Source organism: Watersipora subatra, chromosome 3 (assembly GCF_963576615.1).
Source record: "Watersipora subatra chromosome 3, tzWatSuba1.1, whole genome shotgun sequence".
In the NCBI taxonomy this organism is placed as follows: Eukaryota; Metazoa; Bryozoa; class Gymnolaemata; order Cheilostomatida; family Watersiporidae; genus Watersipora; species Watersipora subatra.
Window position 1 is genome coordinate 45,924,090 of NC_088710.1, and position 22,399 is coordinate 45,946,488.

A 22,399-nucleotide genomic window follows, 5' to 3' on the forward strand; every position below is an offset into this window, starting at 1 on the left:
CAAATACCATCAAACGTCCTGACTATAGAGATAGAACATTGGAAGATGTGTGCCTCGATGGAATACATATATCTTAGCTTGCCTGTTACTATAATTATGGTGCGTGATCAAGTGGTGCTAAGTATGACTTCTGAAGTTGTAGGTGTGTTGCTAGGAACCACTAGCTATCTGATGGTATATAATCGTGTGTATCTGTTATAATATTTCAATTGACTTAATAACATACAATCATAGTGCGAAGCAGTTGAGCAAGAGTGAATAATACAGGGCACAGCGAGCTTAAGGTCAGCTTAAGCTTTTGCCAGTAGAAACATTTGGCAAGCATAAAGGAAGACTAGATATTATCTAGTATGTTTTCAAATAAAGGCATTAGTAAAAGTGAGCTAGTATGGCCACTAAATGATTAGGGTAGGTTGCAGAAATACATGAATGGCTGGTCCATTCTAATCAACACTGCATTTTGAGACTAGGTAAGCATGGAAGCCTTTGATCCTCGGTGATTGTTATCGGTGCATCTAACTTTCCCTTTATCTGAAAGAGAATTTAACAAAATGGTGGGCAAAAGTGAGAGGGAGAAACCTAACACAGCTTTAAAATTCAACATTCAATTCAAAATATCAATCATCCTGTACATTTTGTTCCTTTGTTATGAACATGCCTGTTTGAAAAAAAATGTAAACTTTACAATCTGCCCAACAACAGTGACAAATGTAATCAAAGATGACTAGGTTGAATTGCATAGCAGCTAAAAGCTGTTCGAAAGATGCTGTATACAAGTGAGTCTTGTGTAACCTCTATGGAATTACAATGAATGATATATTGTAGTTGAAAAACAAATACAGTGCACCCTCAGAATACGATTACTCTGATATATGACTTTTTCACCTTATGAAGTGGAAAATGATTTTTCAATTCACTATACGAATTCAACAGAACTTTCACTCAAGTTCGAATTTGGTAGTCGGTGTGCTTATTATGTGCGCAAAAAAAACAGACACTAAAATGCTGTTCGCCGAAAATATTTTTACAATGCTTGAAAGAGACAAATGACCAATTGCTCTGAGTTCATCCATTCTCACGTATAAAACTACTATTTTCCCTTCAAAACCAGTAACAAAGTTAGAGTTGCGATCCCTTCATACCGAAGGTCTAGTGGTCAGACAACTTCCAGGAACTTGCTAACAACAAGCCACTTCGTTACGAAAACAGCATCGTTCGGTTTTTGTTTCCCGAATTAGGATGAAAAATGTTTTAAACAGGTCCGCTAAAAGTTATAGTGAAAGCAACGATAGAAGCTAATAAGTGATAAATTTTTAGTAATAAAAAGTCGAAATTCAGTAAATAGTTTAAAATATATAGTATAGCTTAGCTTAAAAGTGTGTGTGTGTGTGTGTGTTAAGTAAGATAAACTTGTTTGAGGTGAATGCAAAGTTTACGTTATACGTATGTCTGTCTTGAAGTTAAGAACTCCCTACGGTAGCTTATAATGCTACATTTTATTGCAGACCATAACCACTAAATATAATAAAGTCACTGTAGGTAACTATAGTTACTAAGGTTAACATAATAGTTAGTTACGAATTTTTAATATGTACAGCGCTTATATAAAAGTTTGACGATTTTTACCATGGTATGTTGCCATTATATAGTCACTATGGTTTCTATACCCTTACATATGATTCTTTCACCATACTACGCCAACCCTGGAACGGATCAAAATCGTATCCTGAGGGTGCACTGTACTAGTAGGCGTTTCCGAAGATGAAGTCTCCAGGCGTGGTCATACTTAACTTCTAAAAAGTACTTCGAATAATGAACATGAAATATGTCAAGATTTACCAGCAAATTTAGTCCTTTCCGAAATTTAGGATTTCTGGGGGAGCATCAATCCTATAGAAAGTCTCAGCGAGTCCAAAGTATCCACGATAAGCAACATCTTCGGGTGTTGTGTCATAGTGATAGTGCCCGCCCACACCACGATCAGTAAAGCAGTGGAAATGCTCTATTCGCACATCGAGACCCTGACCAAGAGTAAACAACTCTTTAGCAGCTGATACAGAAGATGTTCATTCAAATGAATTATAATATTCTGACTACTCAGATGTGGTTATTTGCCACTACTTCATTTTTACTATTACTTTCTAGTTGATCACTTGTGAATTATTTTCTTGTATCTACAGAGTTTCAAACTAGTTGAACCAGATTGATTTTTACAGCGGGTTTGATCAGCGTATGAATATTTTAGGAATTGCAAGCATTTACTTTGCAATCACAGACATGCGAGTCAAACAAACCACACGTTATATCGACATTTGTATTCACTTTAAACATGCAGTCAAACCTCTACATAGAAAGTTAATTCATTATGAAATCTGCTTCATATGTTAAAACTGTCGGAGCAAAGATTTTTACAAAAATACACAGCAACTGATTTGATTTGTTTCACAACCCAAAAACTTTCATTAACTCCTTAATAGACACTGCAAGTAAATTACAAATAGTGTTAAAACAAATTTTTTGCATAAAACGGTGATAACTAAATCAAATCAAATGAATTGAATGAAAAAATTATTATTATCAGTAATGCATAAGTTTTTAAGTGGAAGCGGTGACAGAGTTATGGAGCCCCATACTAACCTTGTTTAAACTAACTTACCTTTCTTATTCTCATTTTTATAGTGTTTCACATTTTATCTATAATTTTGCCCGCTTTTTAAATTTCACTTACAAAGTTGCAATGTTTTGAGAAACTTGAACACAGTTATATTGTAAATTGATCTGGGTAGAAAATCAAATACATTTAGTAGCTGAAATTTTCATGTGGTATACTGAAAGGTCCATTTTGAGGTGATAATAAACACAATTTCAAATATAAAACTAGTTAAATGCCCGGGTAATAAAAAGTCTTTAGGCAGAAAACTTATTTTTATTTAACATATACAACATTTACCCTTCTAACTTTCAAACTTCATATCATGAAAAAAGTATTTTTGTGCAGTTCAAATAAATTAAGAGAAAAAATAAGGAATGAGTACACGGGAGTGCCTGTTTAAAAAAAGGTTACTGTTGTAGCAGAACCTCGTTGTATTCCAAGTTTTGATGGACGATACTGGTACCACTCGATGCTGGTACAAACATGAGATATCCGACTTATTTGTCTGATACCATGTCTGACCAAAGAGAGAGAGAGAATGTAGCGGCAATTCCTACTCCAGATAATACAATTGTTCACGTGAAAAGCATTTAACTTTTACAGATTTACCGAAACCGGAAATGTGAGTGTAACGGTACAATTGAAATGGTATGTTTGAAAATACAAATTAAAAAAATTGGTAAAGGTAAAAAAACTTAGATTTTAAAAATATTTCAGAAAAATAACAAACGCAAAAAGTAATACTAATTAATAATAAAAAGTGCTCATTTAGCGTGTGCAATGCGAAAAGGATATATGGTATATAGTAAGACCGATGGGAATAGTAAGAACGGTTTAGCCTCGTGGTTACGCGCGTTTGTTAATGGACTTGCGATTTGAATTTCAGGCGTTTCAATCCCCAGGGTTGATACTCCCCCAAAGGCCCATTAGGCTCGGCCCAAAATCACGTTTTAGGGGTTCACGGTTTCACGGATGACGGTTTCAGACCATGGGGCACTGCCAGTGAATTTGCTACTTTGGGGGGCTTCCACAGCCACGCCAGTGAAAGGGCTCATGTTTTTCATAGCTTTCCCCAAATAAAATTTACTAAGTTTTGCTGAACCATTTCTTTCATTGATTGGCCTGATTAGGTGTTCCCTCGGTACATAGGGGATACATATGCTATAGGCCTAGAGGAAATTATTTTTATAGCTTCTGAATCATATTGGATGTTTAGTGGGGCGTGGAACCTGGGCGCCCCCTAGGGAACTCCCAGTGTTTAGGGGCTGTATTTCAAATTGACCAACCAGGTGATTGGGGGTACAATATCCACGTCTGGGCCTAGCCAGGTGGGTGTTTCTTTCAGAGTATCAACCCTGGGTTTCAAACCAGTACAAAGGTAATCTTTCATTGCTATGACTTTATCGCTATAACTAGACAGACGACAGACAAACATTGAAATTTATATATATATATATATAGAGATGTGCTTATTTCCATTAAAAAATCAGTTTTTGGTATTACAACAAAAACAGTGAAAATGAATAACTTACAGGGTCATGTGACAGGAGATATCCTAGTGCTGTCACAGGGCCTTCATACTCATAGAACTTCAACCAATTATTCAGTTGTTCAGCATTGTTGATAGGGGTGGTAGAGAACTCTGACTACAAAACCATTTTATTTGCAACATTTGTCTTCCTGTTGCTGTGTTTGAGGGAATAATTCTGATATTGTGAGGCTAAGTCTACTGGTGTGAACAAGTGATCTATAAACACTGCTGTATAGGAATAAATGTCTTCAACTCTGCATAGAAGCCTCATGCTCAGTTTTAATCTTATAAATTTTTCTGGATTCAAAAACTAAAGGAAACACGGATCAGCATTAAGACCTGAGGAATTTATATTGAGCAAACGTTAATTATGTCATGGAAATTCGAAAATCCAAGTGTTTTGAAAGTTGATCAGCTATACAATTTGACACCAAACTTAATACAGTTCTACACAACACCTTAGAGTATTGCACCAAGAGGCGATATGAACTGGTAAGCATATATATATATCCAGGGCTTAAAGATGAACTGACAAAATTTTAGTAAATGTTATCAGAAAGTATCGGTATTTTTCTATCATTTGCTATTGTTTTTGTTGTTTGAGGTGATCTGACTGCCAGGATGTTTCAAGGTTTACACGTATAACGATAAAACTTGACCACAGTTAAAACGCTCAGAAGAAAACTACGACCAGAAAGGCAGCCACTAGTTGCGTAGCTGCCTTTCTCATTATTAATATCGGCTATTAGTTCACGTCGCCGACATCAATCGGCAACGTGTCTCAATTCTGCTAGTTTCTAGTAATTTTGTGTAAGTTCATCTTAAAGACTGAGTGAGAATTTCTCATTGTCACTAATACATACCCAAAGGCCTGTCACTAATACATACCCAAAGGCCTGTCACTAATACATCCCCAAAGGCCTGTCACTAATACATCCCCAAAGGCCTGTCACTAATACATCCCCAAAGGCCTGTCACTAATACATCCCCAAAGGCCTGTCACTAATACATACCCAAAGGCCTGTCACTAATACATCCCCAAAGGCCTGTCACTAATACATCCCCAAAGGCCTGTCACTAATACATCCCCAAAGGCCTGTCACTAATACATCCCCAAAGGCCTGTCACTAATACATCCCCAAAGGCCTGTCACTAATACATACCCAAAGGCTTGTCACTAATACATCCCCAAATGCCTGTCACTAATACATCCCCAAAGGCCTGTCACTAATACATACCCAAAGGCCTGTCACTAATACATACCCAAAGGCCTGTCACTAATACACCCCCAAAGGCCTGTCACTAATACATCCCCAAAGGCCTGTCACTCATACATCCCCAAAGGCCTGTCACTAATACATCCCCAAAGGCCTGTCAATAATACATCCCCAAAGGCCTGTCACTAATACATACCCAAAGGCCTGTCACTAATACATACCCAAAGGCCTGTCACTAATACACCCCCAAAGGCCTGTCACTAATACATCCCCAAAGGCCTGTCACTCATACATCCCCAAAGGCCTGTCACTAATACATCCCCAAAGGCCTGTCAATAATACATCCCCAAAAGCCTGTCACTAATACATTCCCAAAGGCCTGTCACTAATACATCCCCAAAGGCCTGTCACTAATACATCCCTAAAGGCCTGTCACTAATACATCCCCAAAGGCCTGTCAGAAAAATAAAGACATCTTTAGCACAACCAGTAGCAAGGTGTCATCTCGCAGATAGTGATTAACTATACCATGACGTGAAGCTTGGCTTTCCCTTTTTCTACCAGAAAGGTACCACCGAGGCCAAGAGTTTGATCGCCATAATGCTTATGCAGAGTGTTCCTTATGGAACTCATGTAGTTGTCTGGCCCCGTGCGGTGTGAGGCCTTTATCTCCAGGACCTGTAAGAAAATAGCCTGTGTCAGCTAGGAACAGAACAACATAAGTACATACGCTGTGTTGACAGATGATTGCCCAACAGATGAACATAGCGATTTTAATCTCATTGTTTACCAAACACTGGCTATTCTACACTCGCAATAACTGTTCAACCTTAAAACTAATTGGACTAACATTACTACCAACTAGTTCTGCTCACCCTGAGCAAGCTCAGACTTCAGTACAATCCTGATTTCTGAACAGACGACTACAGCTTAGACAATAACAACAGAACAAGTACAGAAAAGCCATATTAGCATGATTTAAATTTAAAAACCTTAACTTAAAAATGCAAAATACCCACTAACGCTTAAGCAAACCGAACTTCTAATGAGTTTAATAATGAAATAAGATGTTTGATAAATAATGAATATAGCTCTACAAACAGCCATTAGTCCAATAATCAATGAATTGAACAGTTATTGTGGTTAATAGTTTATCTTTATATACATTACTATCGAACAAACCCTAGTAACAGAAAGATAGTTCAAACAGAAACACATAAAATTAATTGAAAATGTATGAATACAACATCAAAGTTAAGATAGGTTAAGGTTTAGAAGAAGGTTAAGATAAATTTAGAAATATAGAAATTGTAAGTTGTTGCCCCATGCAGCTGAACAGACAACTCCAAACAGGAACATACCATTCATGGACTATCACGTCATCGGGCTTCTGTGTATTATACATATGAAGCCTCAGACCAATTTTGAATTATACCAATATTCAATAGTGAAATGTGTATAAACATTGAAATATACGAAAGTCATCTTATCACTGACCGTGCCATATGCAGGCGATCATCATACACGGTAAAATGACACCATTTGCAATGTGTTTTCGAGCATGAAAAGTTTTGTGAGAAGGGCAACAACTGACACAAGCAGTCTTACCTTGCCATCTCTATTGCCTTTGGATAAGTAAAAGTTGCCCATCAGAGCGAACGCATCAGTATCTATGTCTTGAGTCTCCCCTAGTTGTGTCTCAGCATTAACCTTCGCTACCTTCGACCTGACATCAACTGTGTCTCCCGTAACGTTGATATTAGCCATTAATTCACAGTTGGCACCTACTACGGGCCATGGCCCCGCACCAGCTCCAACCATAAGGCCTGAATGATCTCCGCATATCTTTGCTATATCACGCAGCCTGTACAACTACAAGAGAGGGTCAGCACAAATGCGAGTGAAAATGTGAGGTTTATCACATATTCTAGTGTTGATCTGTACAAGTCTATACAAAATAACTTCATTCAAATAATGAGAAGTGTAAATTTACGAATTTATCTATGTGTCTATTAAAAATTAGCAAAAAGTCAGGCGATGGTCGAGATTTCCTTTATTTTTAATAAGAAAGCCTGCAGGTGTTTCAGAGACTGGAGACAGGTGTTTCAGAGATTGGTTCTCAGTAACCAGATGGAGTTTGGAAACCATTTTTGGCGGACTAGTGGAAGGCATAGAGCATATGCGTGTGATGTTTAAAAGAAATCGGTCCCAAAATGAAAAAAACTCGTAGCGTTTATGCAGACTCAAAGACTGACAGAGAGACAGACCTACAGACAAACACATGCACAAACACGCACTCAAACATACGCCATATTATTTACTGATTTCATTTGATTCGGCTCCATAAAAGTTTGTACCTGCTCACACTCTATTCTGATATATATATATATATACATGTATATATATACATGTATATATATATATACCTGTATATATATATACATGTATATATATATACATGTATATATATATACATGTATATATATACGTGTATATATATATACAAGTATATATATATATATATATATACATGTATATATATATATATATATATATAAAATTGTTTCCTCACCCCGGATTCCCCGTATGGGTGGTAAATTCTGCTCTAACTCGGGTCTCCTACCAGAGACCTGGGAGTTTGAGCACTCGCCTAAAGATCTTAGCTGTTCCCAATAGCGCACTTTTCTGCAACTCACCTGAGTTGATTGTTGTTGGTATTTGGGCAAGCCACATTTTATGCGCCGGTGTTATTGCGCCTAGTGCCCCAATGACTACTGGGATTACAGCTGTTCTTACATTCCAGCATTTTTCAATTTCTTCTCCAAGAGGGAGATATTTCTCTACCTTTTCTTTTTCTTTGCTGGCTATATTGTAGTCATTGGGTACTGCTATATCTATTATAGTAGCTCTCTTGTTCTCCTTGTCTACCACCACTATATCTGGTTGGTTTACTAGGACATGCTTGTCAGTTTGGATGTAGAAGTCCCAGAGGATCTTAGAGCGGTCATTTTCATTCACCTTACCAGGAGCTTCCCACTAGTGTTGTGGTTTATTAAGGCCATACTCATCACATAGACCTCTATACACAACACCTGCAACATGATTATGTCGCTCAGTGTATGCGTTCCCTGCTAGCTGCTTGCATCCACTGATGATGTGTTGGATGGTCTCAGGTGCATCTTTGCACAGTCTGCATCTAGGATCGTCTCTAGTGTGATAGATTTTCGTTTGGAGTTGCCTTGTTGGGAGCACTTGCTCCTGGGCTGCCATGATTAGGGACTCTGTATTGGCCGTTAGGTTTCCTTTGTTCAGCCACATATATGTCTGGTGAAGATCGCCAACCTTAGATATTTGTTGGTGGTAAGCACCATGAAGAGGTTTCGTGTGCCAGTCAATTTCCTCATCATCAGGGCGTAGGTCCGTTGTAAGAGCAGCCGATTGAAATTCAGCTAGCAACTTATCTGAGATGGCCATGGAGGCAGCATATGCTTTGATGCTTTGCTCCTCCTCTTTCACTGTCTGCTGTACACTTTTGAGTCCCCTACCGCCATCTTTCCTATCAAGATACAATCTAGTAGTATCAGATTTTTGGTGGAGTGCTCCATGCATGGTCAGCAGTTTATGAGTTGCTATATCTGTTTCTTTGATGGCTTCCTCAGTCCACTTTATTATGCCTGCTGGATATCTTATTACTGGCAGTGCGTAGGTATTTATTGCCATGACTTGGTTCTTGGCATTGAGCTGGCTCCGTAAGACCTGCCGAAGGCGTTTCTTGTATTCGGTTATGGCTTTGTGACGTACCTCGGCTTCGTGATTGATGTTGCTTTGCATAATCCCCAAGTACTTGTACCCTTCTTCTATATCTTTGATGGTACTATTTGGCATTTTTAGGCCATCTGTGAGCATAGAATGGCCTTTCTTAAGAATTAGCCTTCCACATTTCTCAATACCGAAGGTCATTCCGATGTCCTTGCTGTATACCTGAGTGAGGTGTATTAGCGAATCAATGTCCCTTTCTTTGTTAGCGTACAGCTTGATGTCATCCATGTAGAAGAGGTGGTTTATCTTGGTGCCACACTTAAACTGGTACCCATATTGAGTCTCCTCCAGCATATTGCTTAGAGGGTTTAGGCATATGCAGAAGAGCAGCGGTGATAAGGAGTCACCTATATATATATATATATATACAGTGGTGTGCATAAACTTGGAATCACCAGTTAAATCTTCAAATATGTATGTTTATATGCTGTTGTCTAAGAAATTCTTTGGAGTTAAGTACCTTAACCCCATCAATATATATATATTATTTGAAAGGGAAAATTCTGAAGAACAAGATGATGCCAAATATTCGAAAATATTCTGAGATTTTTATCGCTGGGGGTGGATCTACCAAAAGGCAGACTTATTGCTGGCTATAAATGTTGTTAGTGAAAATTGATAAAATAGGATACAAACAAACTTTTTTATACAAATTGGTGGCCCTGAAAAGGGCCACCAATTAATACACCATAATTAATCTGTTTACAGATTAATACACCATAATTAAAACCACCAATAATTACACCATAATTAAAACACCATAATTAATCTGTTTAATAGGATTAATATAAATCAATCAGAAATGATTGTGTTAAATCAATCAATGCATTCTTTGAAAGCACATCTTCTGCTGATCAGATTGATATATAATATCTGGCATGGCATCATAATTAGCGGGAAAATAGAAAGCAAATGGAAGATCCATTCGATATAGAGTGAACAAAACAATGTGATTCCAAGTTTATGCACACCACTGTATATATATCAATGATCCTTTAACAAGTCATTTGTTCTTTTTCTCAATTGTTCTATAAACATCTACTAGCTGTGCCTCCTGGCGTTGCTCGGGTGTTAAAAATCAGCTTATAAACTAAAACTATGTAAGCTAGTACGCTAGTAAGCTTACTAATTCTAAGCTAGTAAGCTAGGAATACCAGTAAGCTAGTTAATAGGCGCTAGGCTTCTAATGGTGGCAGGCCATGACGTTGTGTCAGCATTGTTTTCCAGCTACAGCTATTCTAATAATAGCTATAGTCGGAATGACAGACAGACGACAGACATACTTTGAGAAATATATATATATAGATATATATACATGTATATATATATATTAGCTGTACTACCCAGCGTTGCCAATGTCGGCATGCAAAAATATCATAGGCTAATAGAAGTACATAAAGTGGTATAGAAACCCATAGTAACTATCTAATGCAATCACATCCTGGTAAAAATCATCCTCATTAAAATATAGTAACAAAACAGTATGTTAACGTTAGTAAGTATAGGTACCTACAATGACTTTAGTGCATTTTGTGGTTATGATCTGCAAGATAATATAACATTACAATGTACTACTTAGAGAGCTTTTACCTTCGAGACAGAAATGTAACAAAAACGCTGAATCCAACTTAAATGAATTTGGCTTACTAAGCACATACTTTAAGGAAGTTTTAGTGTGTATTTTAATAAACTTCAAACTCAAATTTTATCCTTTATCCGTTTGCGAATTGGTTTTTACCATAACGGACAATGCTGAACTCACAATGACGAGCAAAATATATCTTTTAATAACGTATATAATCAGTACATAAATCGCCAAATTTTAATTTCGAGAAAAATTATTGTTGATACCGTGTGGCAGAAAAATTTTGCCCTAACAAAAAATAATGAAAAAGCATCGCATTTCCTAGAGTTAGACGAAAATATTTTATAACAGGAGCATCGTAAAGCGTAGGCGCAATGCTCAAATAATACGTCATTTAGCCTGCGCATACGGTATACGGTATATGATAATGTCTTTGATCAATATGCTTTGTATGACTCAGTGGTAGAGCGCATGGATATTAATCTTGTGGTTGCAATTTTTGTGAGTTCAAATCCATCCGAATGCAGAATTTCAGTTCCAATATTTTAATAGTCATAGCTGGACATACACAGACACATAAACTTTGAGAAATATGTATATACATATGTATATATTACGAAATTTCTGTATTTTACATCATATATAGGACCTACAGCCTATGTATATACAATGTATATATGACGTGAAATACAGAAATTTTGTAAGAAGGTCTTACCTCCTAATATAATTTCAGGCAGCAATGCTTTTGAACAAATTCTCATTTCCTGATGAACATGCAAAAATCACACAAATCACCCACGCAGTGCGTAATACAATCTTTAACTTAGTTTACTGTTGATAGTGGCAACCAGTCAAAACATCCGAGTATGAGCACAGTTTGTATTTACTTTTAGAAAATACTGCTGAAAAGTCTGCTGAGCAAACAAGGTTTTATTTAAGTAATCCTCTACATGTACCCGTATTATCGATAGCCTACCTTTTCACTACAAGTTTGTCTCTGCCCCGCCCTCCCTACTCCTTCAACAGTTTTAACTAAGTCATAGATTACAATCATTATACTTTTTTTATAGAGTTACTCATTTTTAGTGTAACAACAAGCGCAAGGTGGAAGTAATACACAATGTGAAGCAGTCACTGACTAGACCCTTGCCAGGAGCCCTGCCCCAATTTCTTATTTTATTAGCAATCAAATTCATTTAAACAGGTTTTACTGAAGTAAATATCGCAAGCATGTCAAATAATACCTAACAAATCAAATCACCCGATTCATACAAACTTTAACCAATCTTAGATCATTGATTGGATAGTGTATTGAAATATAAGACAAACCATAAAGTACAGATAGAAACGATGAAGAAAGTCATCATCGGTTTCCTTTGCCTTTTTAAGAAAAAATGGACTTTTCTCTTATTTGAAATCAAATTAGCTTAAAACCATGTCAAAGATTTCATTCATAATGTTGTTCATTGAATTAGTGATTTTAGAGCAACAACAATTGCAACATGGTCGTGACATCGCCATGCGTGTGCTAGTGGTTAGTAAAATTCTGAAGCTCTTCATCCCAATTAAACTATGGAAAAGATAATCCATGTCATACCTTCTCCTTGTTAGCGAGTGGAAGCAAGTAGTATGGGCCTCCTACATCCACTACTTTTTGATCTCCACACAAGCCTAGAGACAAAAACAAATTAAAGGGGTGATTGCATCAAAAATGTCGATCAAATGAAATTAAGACCAATAAAAGGCTAAAACATCAACTACAATTTGATGTCATTTTTGTCTTTGTAGACTAATCCGGTCCAGAGATTTATGCGTTTGAATGAGATAATTTTTTGAAATGCTCAGGTTCAAGCGGGTGCTTTATTCGTGACGTATACAGTGGTACATATGAAAGGAGTCCATGAGTGAAAAAAATTAGATATTTTTTAGCCAATCATCAGCACGAAAATTTTATATAGGTCATAATACATGTTATCGCTAGTAAAACGCGTTGTCTTTGATCTCGAAGATTTTCGTCATTAGGGAATTTACTGATTCAACGCGTTTTATTGACTAACTACAGTATTTAAAAATGGCTTTCAGTTCGAGCGAATGTGGCTCAGATTTTTCTGAGCATCAGCTGGTAAAAGATTGAAGCAGACAGCCTTTGGTTAAAGCTAACAGGCGTCAGCAGCGTTAAGCTGCAGAGGAAGATAGAATGGAGGTGAATCTACCTTTAAATTTGAGTCTCCTGGTCTATAGGTAATATATACATGTACATGTATATCCTAGGATACTTATTTATTCGCCTCATCTAACTTTCGCGTTTTCGCAGAGTCATCCTCTCGCGAAAATTTCATGTGCGAAACTAAACTATCATAACGAACGAGCGAAAATGCGAAATTAAATAGCTTTGTTCATTAATAGTCAGGCCTGTATTCACTGGTTGCAAGTTGGGGCTGCTAATATTAGGCGACTAGTTATGAACACCTAAGGTGTGGAGGGGGCGGTGTAAGCCCCCAACAGGTTTCTCTCATGTAGGGCCTCAGCCGGGCCTCTCGTAGGAAATTTTAAAAAATTTTATTGAAAAGTATCAATATTTTTCTATTTTTTGATATTTGTTTTGTTTTAGGTGATGTGAATGACGAGACGTTTTTAAATTAAAATTGGCAAAACTTGACCGCAGTTAAAACGCTCAGAAAAAAGACATTTTTCTTTTGAGCGTTTTAACAAAGATCACTTTTACGGATTTTATTCTAAGTTCATTCGGAGGATTTATGCTTTCGATGGGACATGGCCAAGCGGGTGTTTGGTAAAACTTGATCTTCTGCAAACCTTTATAAAAGTCGTTTACAAGAATATTTTGTCGCTGATGATGATAATAATGACGCCTAAGAACTACTAAAAGTTGATGTTTGTCTCTATGGTTTGGAATGAAGTGATATTCTACAGCGATAAAAACCGTGTCCATGACCGTTGGGCAAAAACTTTTCGAATAAATGATGTTGAGGTCGAGTTATCGATTACTCGATTATCACAGGTAACCAACAGGCTCGTCATGATTATCAGACAATGATATATACTCCTTCGAGGTAAGGTTAAAAAGTTTAACGATTTTTTATGGTAAGTTATAAGATATCAGTGCTAAGTGACAGCATTACAATGACGATAAAACAGACGCGTAAAAACAATAGACATGGTTTTATTGAATGCGTGAAGTATATTTGTGAAAATATTTTGACAAATGAGGTTGCATGAAAGTGTAAACAGAAACCATGTACCACAACTACGTCACATTTGAGCCGTTTTGGAAAGAGAATCCAAACTACGGCGGTCTCGTGTGGCTGCGATTAACTGTTCTTTTTTGAGCTTTTAAGAGCTTGCAATCACATTTCCATATATTTTCCACCTTCAACACAACAGAGTAAGACATGATGAACCTTTTGATACCAAATAACTGTAATGTGAATTTTGTTGCAAGTCAACCTTTAAATTAATGTTTTGCCAGAATCGGTGGGTTAATTTATTTCAAAGAAATTTACGTTGTTTTGCGTTCACTATTTTGACCAACTCAAAAAACCATTTGTTTTGTACTTGTCAATTTGATCAACTAATCAAATGTGATCAGTAAATTATTTTCTACAAATTGATGCTAATATTGACTAGATAATGTTGACTATACATGACTTTTCAGGAATGCAGTTTGTTTCACCATATATTCAAACATATACTTTTCAATAATGCGGCCTGCTTATTTTATCTAGTAACGAGTTTCCGGTGTGGTTAGCAACTGAAAACTTTGCTAATACAAAGGCCACGAAGAAATAAGTTAACTCGACGGCATAATTACTCGTAGTCAGTACTCAGATGTTTACACAGCATTTAGAGCCGACCAATATGACAAATGTTTCATTTCCCTTATTTGAGGCGTTTGAGACATTTATAATAATGTATCTGTAGCTAGATTTCAAATTTTATTCTAGCAATCATGAGCAAATAAAAAATAAAATCTATGCCAATAGAGCTGTATAGGAATAGACTTTTATCGCAATAGCTGATGTGAATACGAGAGATAGAGACAGGCTTTTTCACTATACACATCATTTTGGGCGAGTCCGGGCACATCTTTTTTTCTGACCGTTTTTGCCACGATCAATTTTTGTTGATTTCAATTTTCAAATATCTTGACAATGAGATCGCCTAAAACAACAAACAACATCTCAACTGATAGAAAAAAATCGATACTTTCTGTTAAAATCAACTAAAATTTGACTCAGTCACATCTCTAAGTAGTAGGATAAACTTATGTGAACACTATCAAGACAGACATGACAACAAAGAATCATTCTATTACAATTGCATACGTTAAAATTCACTCATAGACTTGGAGCTGGTCGGCAGGTAATAAAAGAAAAACGAAAGTAATTTCAGCTGGCATTAACCTTCGGTCTAGTTTTCCCGTGGGAGTGCAGTGTTTGGAGATACATTCGAAATATGCCTGCCTACAATCATCTGAAACTAGTACAAAGAATGTACAAAAAAGTTGTAAAACTGCGTAAAAGTCCCTATAACTTAAACGTTTCTGGAACAAGTTATTTACGTTGTAGGTGTAGGATATAGTAAAAACGGCATTGACCCTAACGGAAAGTCACGAAGTACTGGCGAAGCTAGATGATAACTGATGAAGATACCCAAAGGTCTTCTTGCCTGGGATGGTGAGCCTGCTGGACGTGCTTTAGAGGCTTATTCAAGACTTCTACTATTTGAGGTATAACTTAAAGTTAAGCTTATACTACATGGTGTCAGAATTGAACTACTAGAAGCCTAGTTAGTGAATTTGTAGTATATTTAAGATATAAATCATAATCAGAGTTTGTAGAAACTTCTGTTGTTAACATTGGTACATTGTATTGAGTTGCCATTGTTTCTGCTGAGGTGCTTAGTAGCAAATTTGTAGGAATTCGATTATAGAGAGTTTGTAGGAACTTTGGTAATTATAAATCATATTGACTGGGGTTGTGCAAGAAATTGACATGGCCGAAAGTAGAGAAGATCATTTTGTGTAGAGATTAAATTTCAAAGGTGAAAATTTAGCACTTGATTGGAACGTTTTTAAAGCTCAATTTGAGATATTGAAAATTGCTAAGGAATATTCAGAAATGTAGGCTGATCAACAGATTGCCAATTTGCTACTCTTGATAGGATCTGATAGTGTACCGATATATAATCAATTCACCTTTCATGCTACGGAAGAAGGAAGAACCAAGACATTAGATAATGTAATGGCCATGATTGATCGGCATTTTGAATGTGTAAAAAATTGTTATTTTTGAACGAGTTAATTTTAACACTATCAAGCAAGGAACTCAGCCTATCCATCAGTTTATTAAACAAATACAGTCACAGGCAGACAACTGCGACTATGAAACAATTTATGATGAAATGGTGTAGGATAGGATAGTTGTAGGAGTTGCTGACGATAAACTTAGGGAATATTTAATAGATGTAGAGGACTTGAACCTAAATAAATGAAAACCACAATGGAAAAACCAGTGATGTCACACTTTTGCCGTTTTGAGAAAATCAATTTTTAAGTTTTGAGACTGGCTCATGCAATGAAAATACAGTTTATGACAAAGATATGATGTATGTATAAGGACACGCCATTGTCAAATGGTTATTCACCAGCACAATTATTGTTCAACAGATCCATGAATTCGATGGGCATTATGCCCGAAGGGAGAATTGACTTGAAAAAGCTGAAGGATAAAGAGGCACAAATTCGATCCAAAAGAAACTCATGGTATAACAAACGATATGCAACAAAACCGAGATCAGAGTTAACTACAAATCAGCCAGTGGTTGTAAATAATCCAGGAGATCAGAGTGTTCCAGCTCGAGTAGTTGCTACTAGATAAAGAGAAGTAGTAGCTAGAAGTTCTAATGATACACTTTTTAGGAGGAATCGGGCTCAAGTAGTAGGAAGAGGTGAAGTGAATATGGAGTCAGGAGAAGTGCAGGCTTCTCCAGAACTGCCCAAAGAAAGAGGGCAAACGGCAGCAGGATGTCCCGAAGAGTCAAAGCCAGTACATGAAGAACATACAAAGAGGGGACAGGAGGATGATAAAGAAACTACTCAAGAGCCAACGAGTACATATACTAGTGAGAACAGGCTGGAGAACGAGTCACCGACAGGAAACAGTCCAGTAAATAGATGCACATCAAGACAACAGAGTCCAATTCTTCTGAGACGACAAGCTCCGCAAGAAAGGGAAGAACCACAACAACAGACACAGTCATCACCTAGAGGAAGAAGATCTAGTAAACAGCAGAGTGACCCCAAACCAGTATATGTCACAAAATCAGAAAGGAAATCGAAACTTCTAAAGATGTTTGATTTATAATTATCTGATTTCCTCGGTTTATCCTGATAGTTCCTCGAGTTTTTTTAATTTTCTAAATGCGGTTGTAACTGCGATGTTATATAACTGATATAATTTGTTGTAGTCATGAAAACTTTTGTTCTGGGGAATTCTATTGTGAGGGAGTTGGAGGACTCCTCGTTTGAGACTGTATCAATACCTGGTCTGACGTGGAGCGAGGCGTTACAATATATAACATCAGACTTTGGAAGGTTTCGCAATTCTATTATCTATGTTCACGTAGAGCCTGTAAGGTTTAGTGGGATAAATTATTCGGGTAGTTTGAGACAATGTAGTTTAGATAGACCCAATAATGGTACGTTGGATGAGATATATGAACCTTATAGGATACGGATGTTCAGAAATGACATTACTATAGTTATTTGTACAATCTATCCCATGGACTTTGCCATTTATAACAATCATCTAGCTTTAAGGGCAAGGAGTAGAGACAGAAGTGTAAGAAATGACAATGAATGGGATACTAGGATGGTGAGAAGGATGGTTGTGGTCGATAACAGACTAATCACTGATTTCAATATGGCTAGAAATATGGCAGCCCCCTATATGCATAGGAGGATTTTCACTAGAAAGAACCACACGCATAGATTCAGACCACAACTGCTGAGGGATGGTATTCACCCAATGAGAGATATAACGAAAGACTGGGCCAGAGAAATAAGGAGAGTGAATGTAATTAATATGGGAAGATTAAAAAGGTTCATTTAAATAGAGGTGTACATATATATATATATATTTATATAAAGAAAAAAAGAAGTTACTGCTGGTTGCTTGTATTTATATTGTAGAGAGGGTGTGATGGCACCCTGGAAGGAGGCTTAAAGGGAAGTTGTAGGATATAGTAAGAACGGCATTGACCCTAACGGAAAGTCACAAAGTACTGGCGAAGCTAGACCATAACTGACGGAGATAGCGAAGGTATTTTTGCGTGGGAAGATGAGCCTGCTGGACGTGCTTTGGAGGCTTATACAACACTTCTACTATTTGATGTATAGCTTAAGGTTAAGCTTATACTACAGTAGGTACAGCTTATACTTATACATCTACTGTATAACCATGCATCAGTGCCTGCTTGACCTGTTTCGGGGGTTGCCAGGACTTTACTTCAACACCAATTAATTTGATGCAAAATGAAACATACCAGGTGAAGCCAAACTATACGGCGGAAGACTCAAGTCTGGACAGTCGATCACAGAAACTTGTACTGACGCGAAGTTCTCTTCGAGCCCTTTTTGCAGTACTACAAAGAACCGTTAAAGTAGTATGCATAAATAATATAATAACAATCAGGAAAATGCAATTGATATACAGGAGTAAGCAAAGGACAATGACAACACTCTAGAAGCCATTGGTAACATAACATATTGATACAATATTTTGCTTATACCGATGACAAAACTCGTCAATATATCAAGGGTACCTGCAGCTAGTTCTGCGAGGGCTGGCGTGAACAGTTTTAGAGATTTGCAGGGTAGGTTCTGTACTACCACGTCAGACATACCCGCGTTAGACGTAGAACAAGCAAAGTAGTTATAATTTTTCACTGCGTGTGAGAAAATCCGCGCTATCTAAAACCTTCGCTCCTCTAGCAAGCATGCGGTTTAATCGCTGCACCCATGTTTTGGTTTTGCACACACTCGATTCAATCTCGCCATCGAGTCATTTTGGTTATCTTAGCTCAGCTCAACCGCCCTAGCAAAAACTAGTTCCTCATCATATGTGTCTGTGCCTAGATTATTTGAACGGGTTACAGAGATTTCGCCTACAATAAGGTTCAGTTACAAAAGGTTTTGCCTATAAGAAAGTTCGGCAACGAGAAGTCACTTCTAGTCGTCTATAATTCCTGGAGATTACGTCTACGGTTATGGAGATGTGTATGGCGGAGTGCCCCGGGTTTGCAACCCGATTTGATAAACCGAGTTATATTTACAAACTCGAGTTTGTAAAAGTAGGTACAATCATAGAGTTATCTCCCCCTAGAGTGATAACTACACGAGGGTTTCCGGTGCCAACAAGGAGCGTTTAGGCCGCGCCCCTTTTTTGTGCTAGTCAGTCGTAGTGATTGACTAGATCAATAACATCAGCCATGAAAAGGGTTAAACAAGGATCATGCATTTCCAGTTAAGATAGTAATTAATGTTCATATTAAAGAAATGATGATTATAGTTTATTACTCTAATATATGCTTATTATTTAAAGCAATTCAATACCTACCAGGAATCGCTAAACATATTATGGAAATGTTTACTTTTCCATATCCATTTCCATAAACATAAATATTTCCATAATTTTAGGAAAATGGGTATGGAAATTTTATTTTAGAAATATGGAAATGGTATGGAAATGGAAATAATATGAAAATAAATTATGGAAATGCTATGGAAATGGAAATAATATGGAAATGAAGTAGGGAAATGTAATGGAAATAATATGGAAACGAATTATGGAAATACTATGGAAATGAAGTAGGGAAATGTTATGGAAATGAATTATGGAAATGAATTATGGAAATGGAATTAATATGGAAATGAATTATGCAAATTTTATGGAAATGGAAATAATATGGAAATGAATTATGGAAATGTTATGGAAATGGAAATGAATTATGGAAATGGAAATTGTGGCATACACGTAATCCCTGATACCTACATGACTTGCAAAGGCACTGAATAGATAGTGTTAAGTAAGTGAGTTAATGCAATCAGTTACTCATAGATAAGATAGATAGTCATACTGGGGTTGTATTACATTAGTGTGATGGGAAGCTAATCGACTGCCATCAACTGTGAGCTGTACTACCCGAGTTATAAAAAAGTCTTTGGACAGAAAATTTATTTTTATATAACATTTATTTACCGTTCTAACTTTTAAACTTCATAACATGAGAAAATATTTTTAAGCAGTTTAAAAGAATTAAGAGGAAAAAGAAAACAACTGTAAAGGTTTTCAAGCTTTTTCAAACAACTACAACTTTAAAATTTAATATCATGAAAGAAGTGTTTTGTTGAAATACATGTAAATTAGGAAGAAAAATAAAACTGTAAATGTGTTTAAATGTAAAATAATTAGCAAGTAAAGGCTAAATATAATCTGTTTAGCTGTGATTACAATGAAAAATTATCTAATAAATAAGGTAATAAAAAAGTCTATTTTATTTTCATATAATTATAATTTGGTATAATTAAGTATAATTTATTTTTATTTAACATATTTAACATTTGCCACTCTAACTTTCAAACTACATATTATGAGAAGTGTTTTGTGTAATTGAAATAAATGGAGAGAAGAGAGAAAACCAAAACAACTGTAAATGTTTTCAAGCTTTTTCAAACAACTACAACTTTAAAATTTCATATCATGAAAGAAGTTTTTCGTTGAAATGAATTAGGAAAAAAAATGAAACTGCAAATGTGTTTAAATGTGAAATAATTAGCAAGTAATGGCTAAATATAATCTGTTTAGCTATGATTACAATAAAAAAATGATTTAATAAATAAAGTAATAAAAAAGTCTATTTTATTTTTAAATAATTATAATTTAGTATAATTAAGTATAATTTATTTTTATTTAACATATAACAACAGTTGCCACTCTAACTTTCAAACTTTTTGCTTGCTTACATCAAGCAAGGATGACCACTAACTAATGGACATCCTTTCAAGCTAGTCTATGCATTTGATTGATATGTATCAAAATCTAATATTACATACAAGGGCTGTTTGTGGACTGCGGTGTCAATGAATCACTCTATCACCATACAATGTCAATACTTTCAGTGGATGGCAGTCGATTAGCTTCCCATCACACCAATGTAATACAACCCCAGTATGACTATCTATCTTATCTATGAGTAACTCACTAACTCACTGTACTTACACTATCTATTCAGTGCCTTTGCAAGGCATGTAGGTATTGAATTGCTTTAAATAATAAGCATATATTAGAGTAATAAACTATAATCATCATTTCTTTAATATGAGCAATAATTACTATCTTAACTGTGGAAATTCATGATCATTCTCATGGCTGATGTTATTGTTCTGTCAATCACTACGATTGACTAGCACAAAAAAGGGGCGTGGCCTAAACGCTCCTTGTTGGCACCGGAAACGCTCGTGTTGTTGAAGGCACAGTTATCACTCTAGGGGGGGGAGATAACTCTAGGGGTACAATATACTGGTATTACGGTAGTATAACCGTAGATCTGGATATATTAACAATGATATACCGACAGGCACCCGTTAGCTAATAGGAATTAAACTACTTGTGTATGTACTGTAAAACTTCAGCAAGTTCAACAACTCGGGTTGAGAATATGGAACACGGGGCGCTATAAGGCTCCATGATGAGGCGCTATAAGGCCTACTGATTGATAGGGAGAAAATGCAGTAAAAACAGTAAGAAATAATGCAACAGTAGTGTTTTCACTGTACATTTGTTGAAAAATATACTACTGATAGATGTAATCTATCAATCGAAACGGAAATAGTTTGAATATAAAAAATCACATCGTTTATTATCTCCTTTTTTACTACTACCACTGCTACCACTACTGGTGGCTCCTCGAAACGAATAAAATGGCTTGGATGTATGCTCAGAATACCAAGGCTCTGGTAAATGCTCTTAGTCTAATAAGATTATCACCACCTTAGAGTACCCTTTTTGTACTACGAATTATTATTTATTAATAGTTTGTAATTTATTAATAGTGAAGTAAATTCTACTCGACAAGGATAGACAACTCCCAACTCAAGAGCGAGTTCACGCAAACTCGATGAGTCAATAACAGACTTGTGGGTGAGCCGATAAACAGACTCGATGGTGAGCCGATAAACAGACTCAAGAGTGAGCCGATAAACAGACTCGAGAGTGAGCCGATAAACAGACTCGAGAGTGAGCCGATAAACAGACTCGAGAGTGAGCCGATAAACAGACTCGAGAGTGAGCCGATAAACAGACTCGAGAGTGAGCCGATAAACAGACTCGAGAGTGAGCCGATAAACAGACTCGCGGGTGAGCCGATAAACAGACTCGCGGGTGAGCCGATAAACAGACTCGAGAGTGAGCCGATAAACAGACTCGAGAGTGAGCCGATAAACAGACTCGATGGTGAGTCGATAAACAGACTCGATGGTGAGCCGATAAACAGACTCGATGGTGAGCCGATAAACA

The 22,399-nt window shown here is 36.5% G+C and overlaps 1 protein-coding gene across 1 annotated transcript; it reads right to left on the minus strand.

Annotated features, from left to right (window-relative positions):
• Nucleotides 1-93: 93 nt before the first annotated feature.
• LOC137392162 (ester hydrolase C11orf54 homolog) lies at nucleotides 94-19,109 on the minus strand. Its single transcript, XM_068078795.1, has 8 exons — nucleotides 18,648-19,109; nucleotides 18,369-18,467; nucleotides 12,403-12,476; nucleotides 7,010-7,273; nucleotides 5,930-6,079; nucleotides 4,186-4,299; nucleotides 1,840-2,021; nucleotides 94-531 (listed from the first exon to the last, which is right to left on the minus strand). The coding sequence occupies exons 1-7, from the start codon at nucleotides 18,724-18,726 to the stop codon at nucleotides 1,848-1,850; spliced, it is 954 nt and encodes a 317-aa protein (XP_067934896.1). The 5' UTR covers nucleotides 18,727-19,109; the 3' UTR covers nucleotides 94-531; nucleotides 1,840-1,847.
• Between the last annotated feature and the right edge of the window lie 3,290 nt (nucleotides 19,110-22,399).

Bases quoted from the DNA above. Each gene is read 5' to 3' on its own strand.
- LOC137392162 (XM_068078795.1), bottom strand. From the start codon at position 18,726: ATGTCTGACGTGGTAGTACAGAACCTACCCTGCAAATCTCTAAAACTG. The intron at 12,477-18,368 runs GTATGTTTCATT...TTTTGTCTCTAG, and splicing joins GTATAGTTTGGCTTCACCTG to GCTTGTGTGGAGATCAAAAA. The intron at 4,300-5,929 runs GTATAGTTAATC...ATGGTTTTGTAG, and splicing joins AAGCCAAGCTTCACGTCATG to TCAGAGTTCTCTACCACCCC.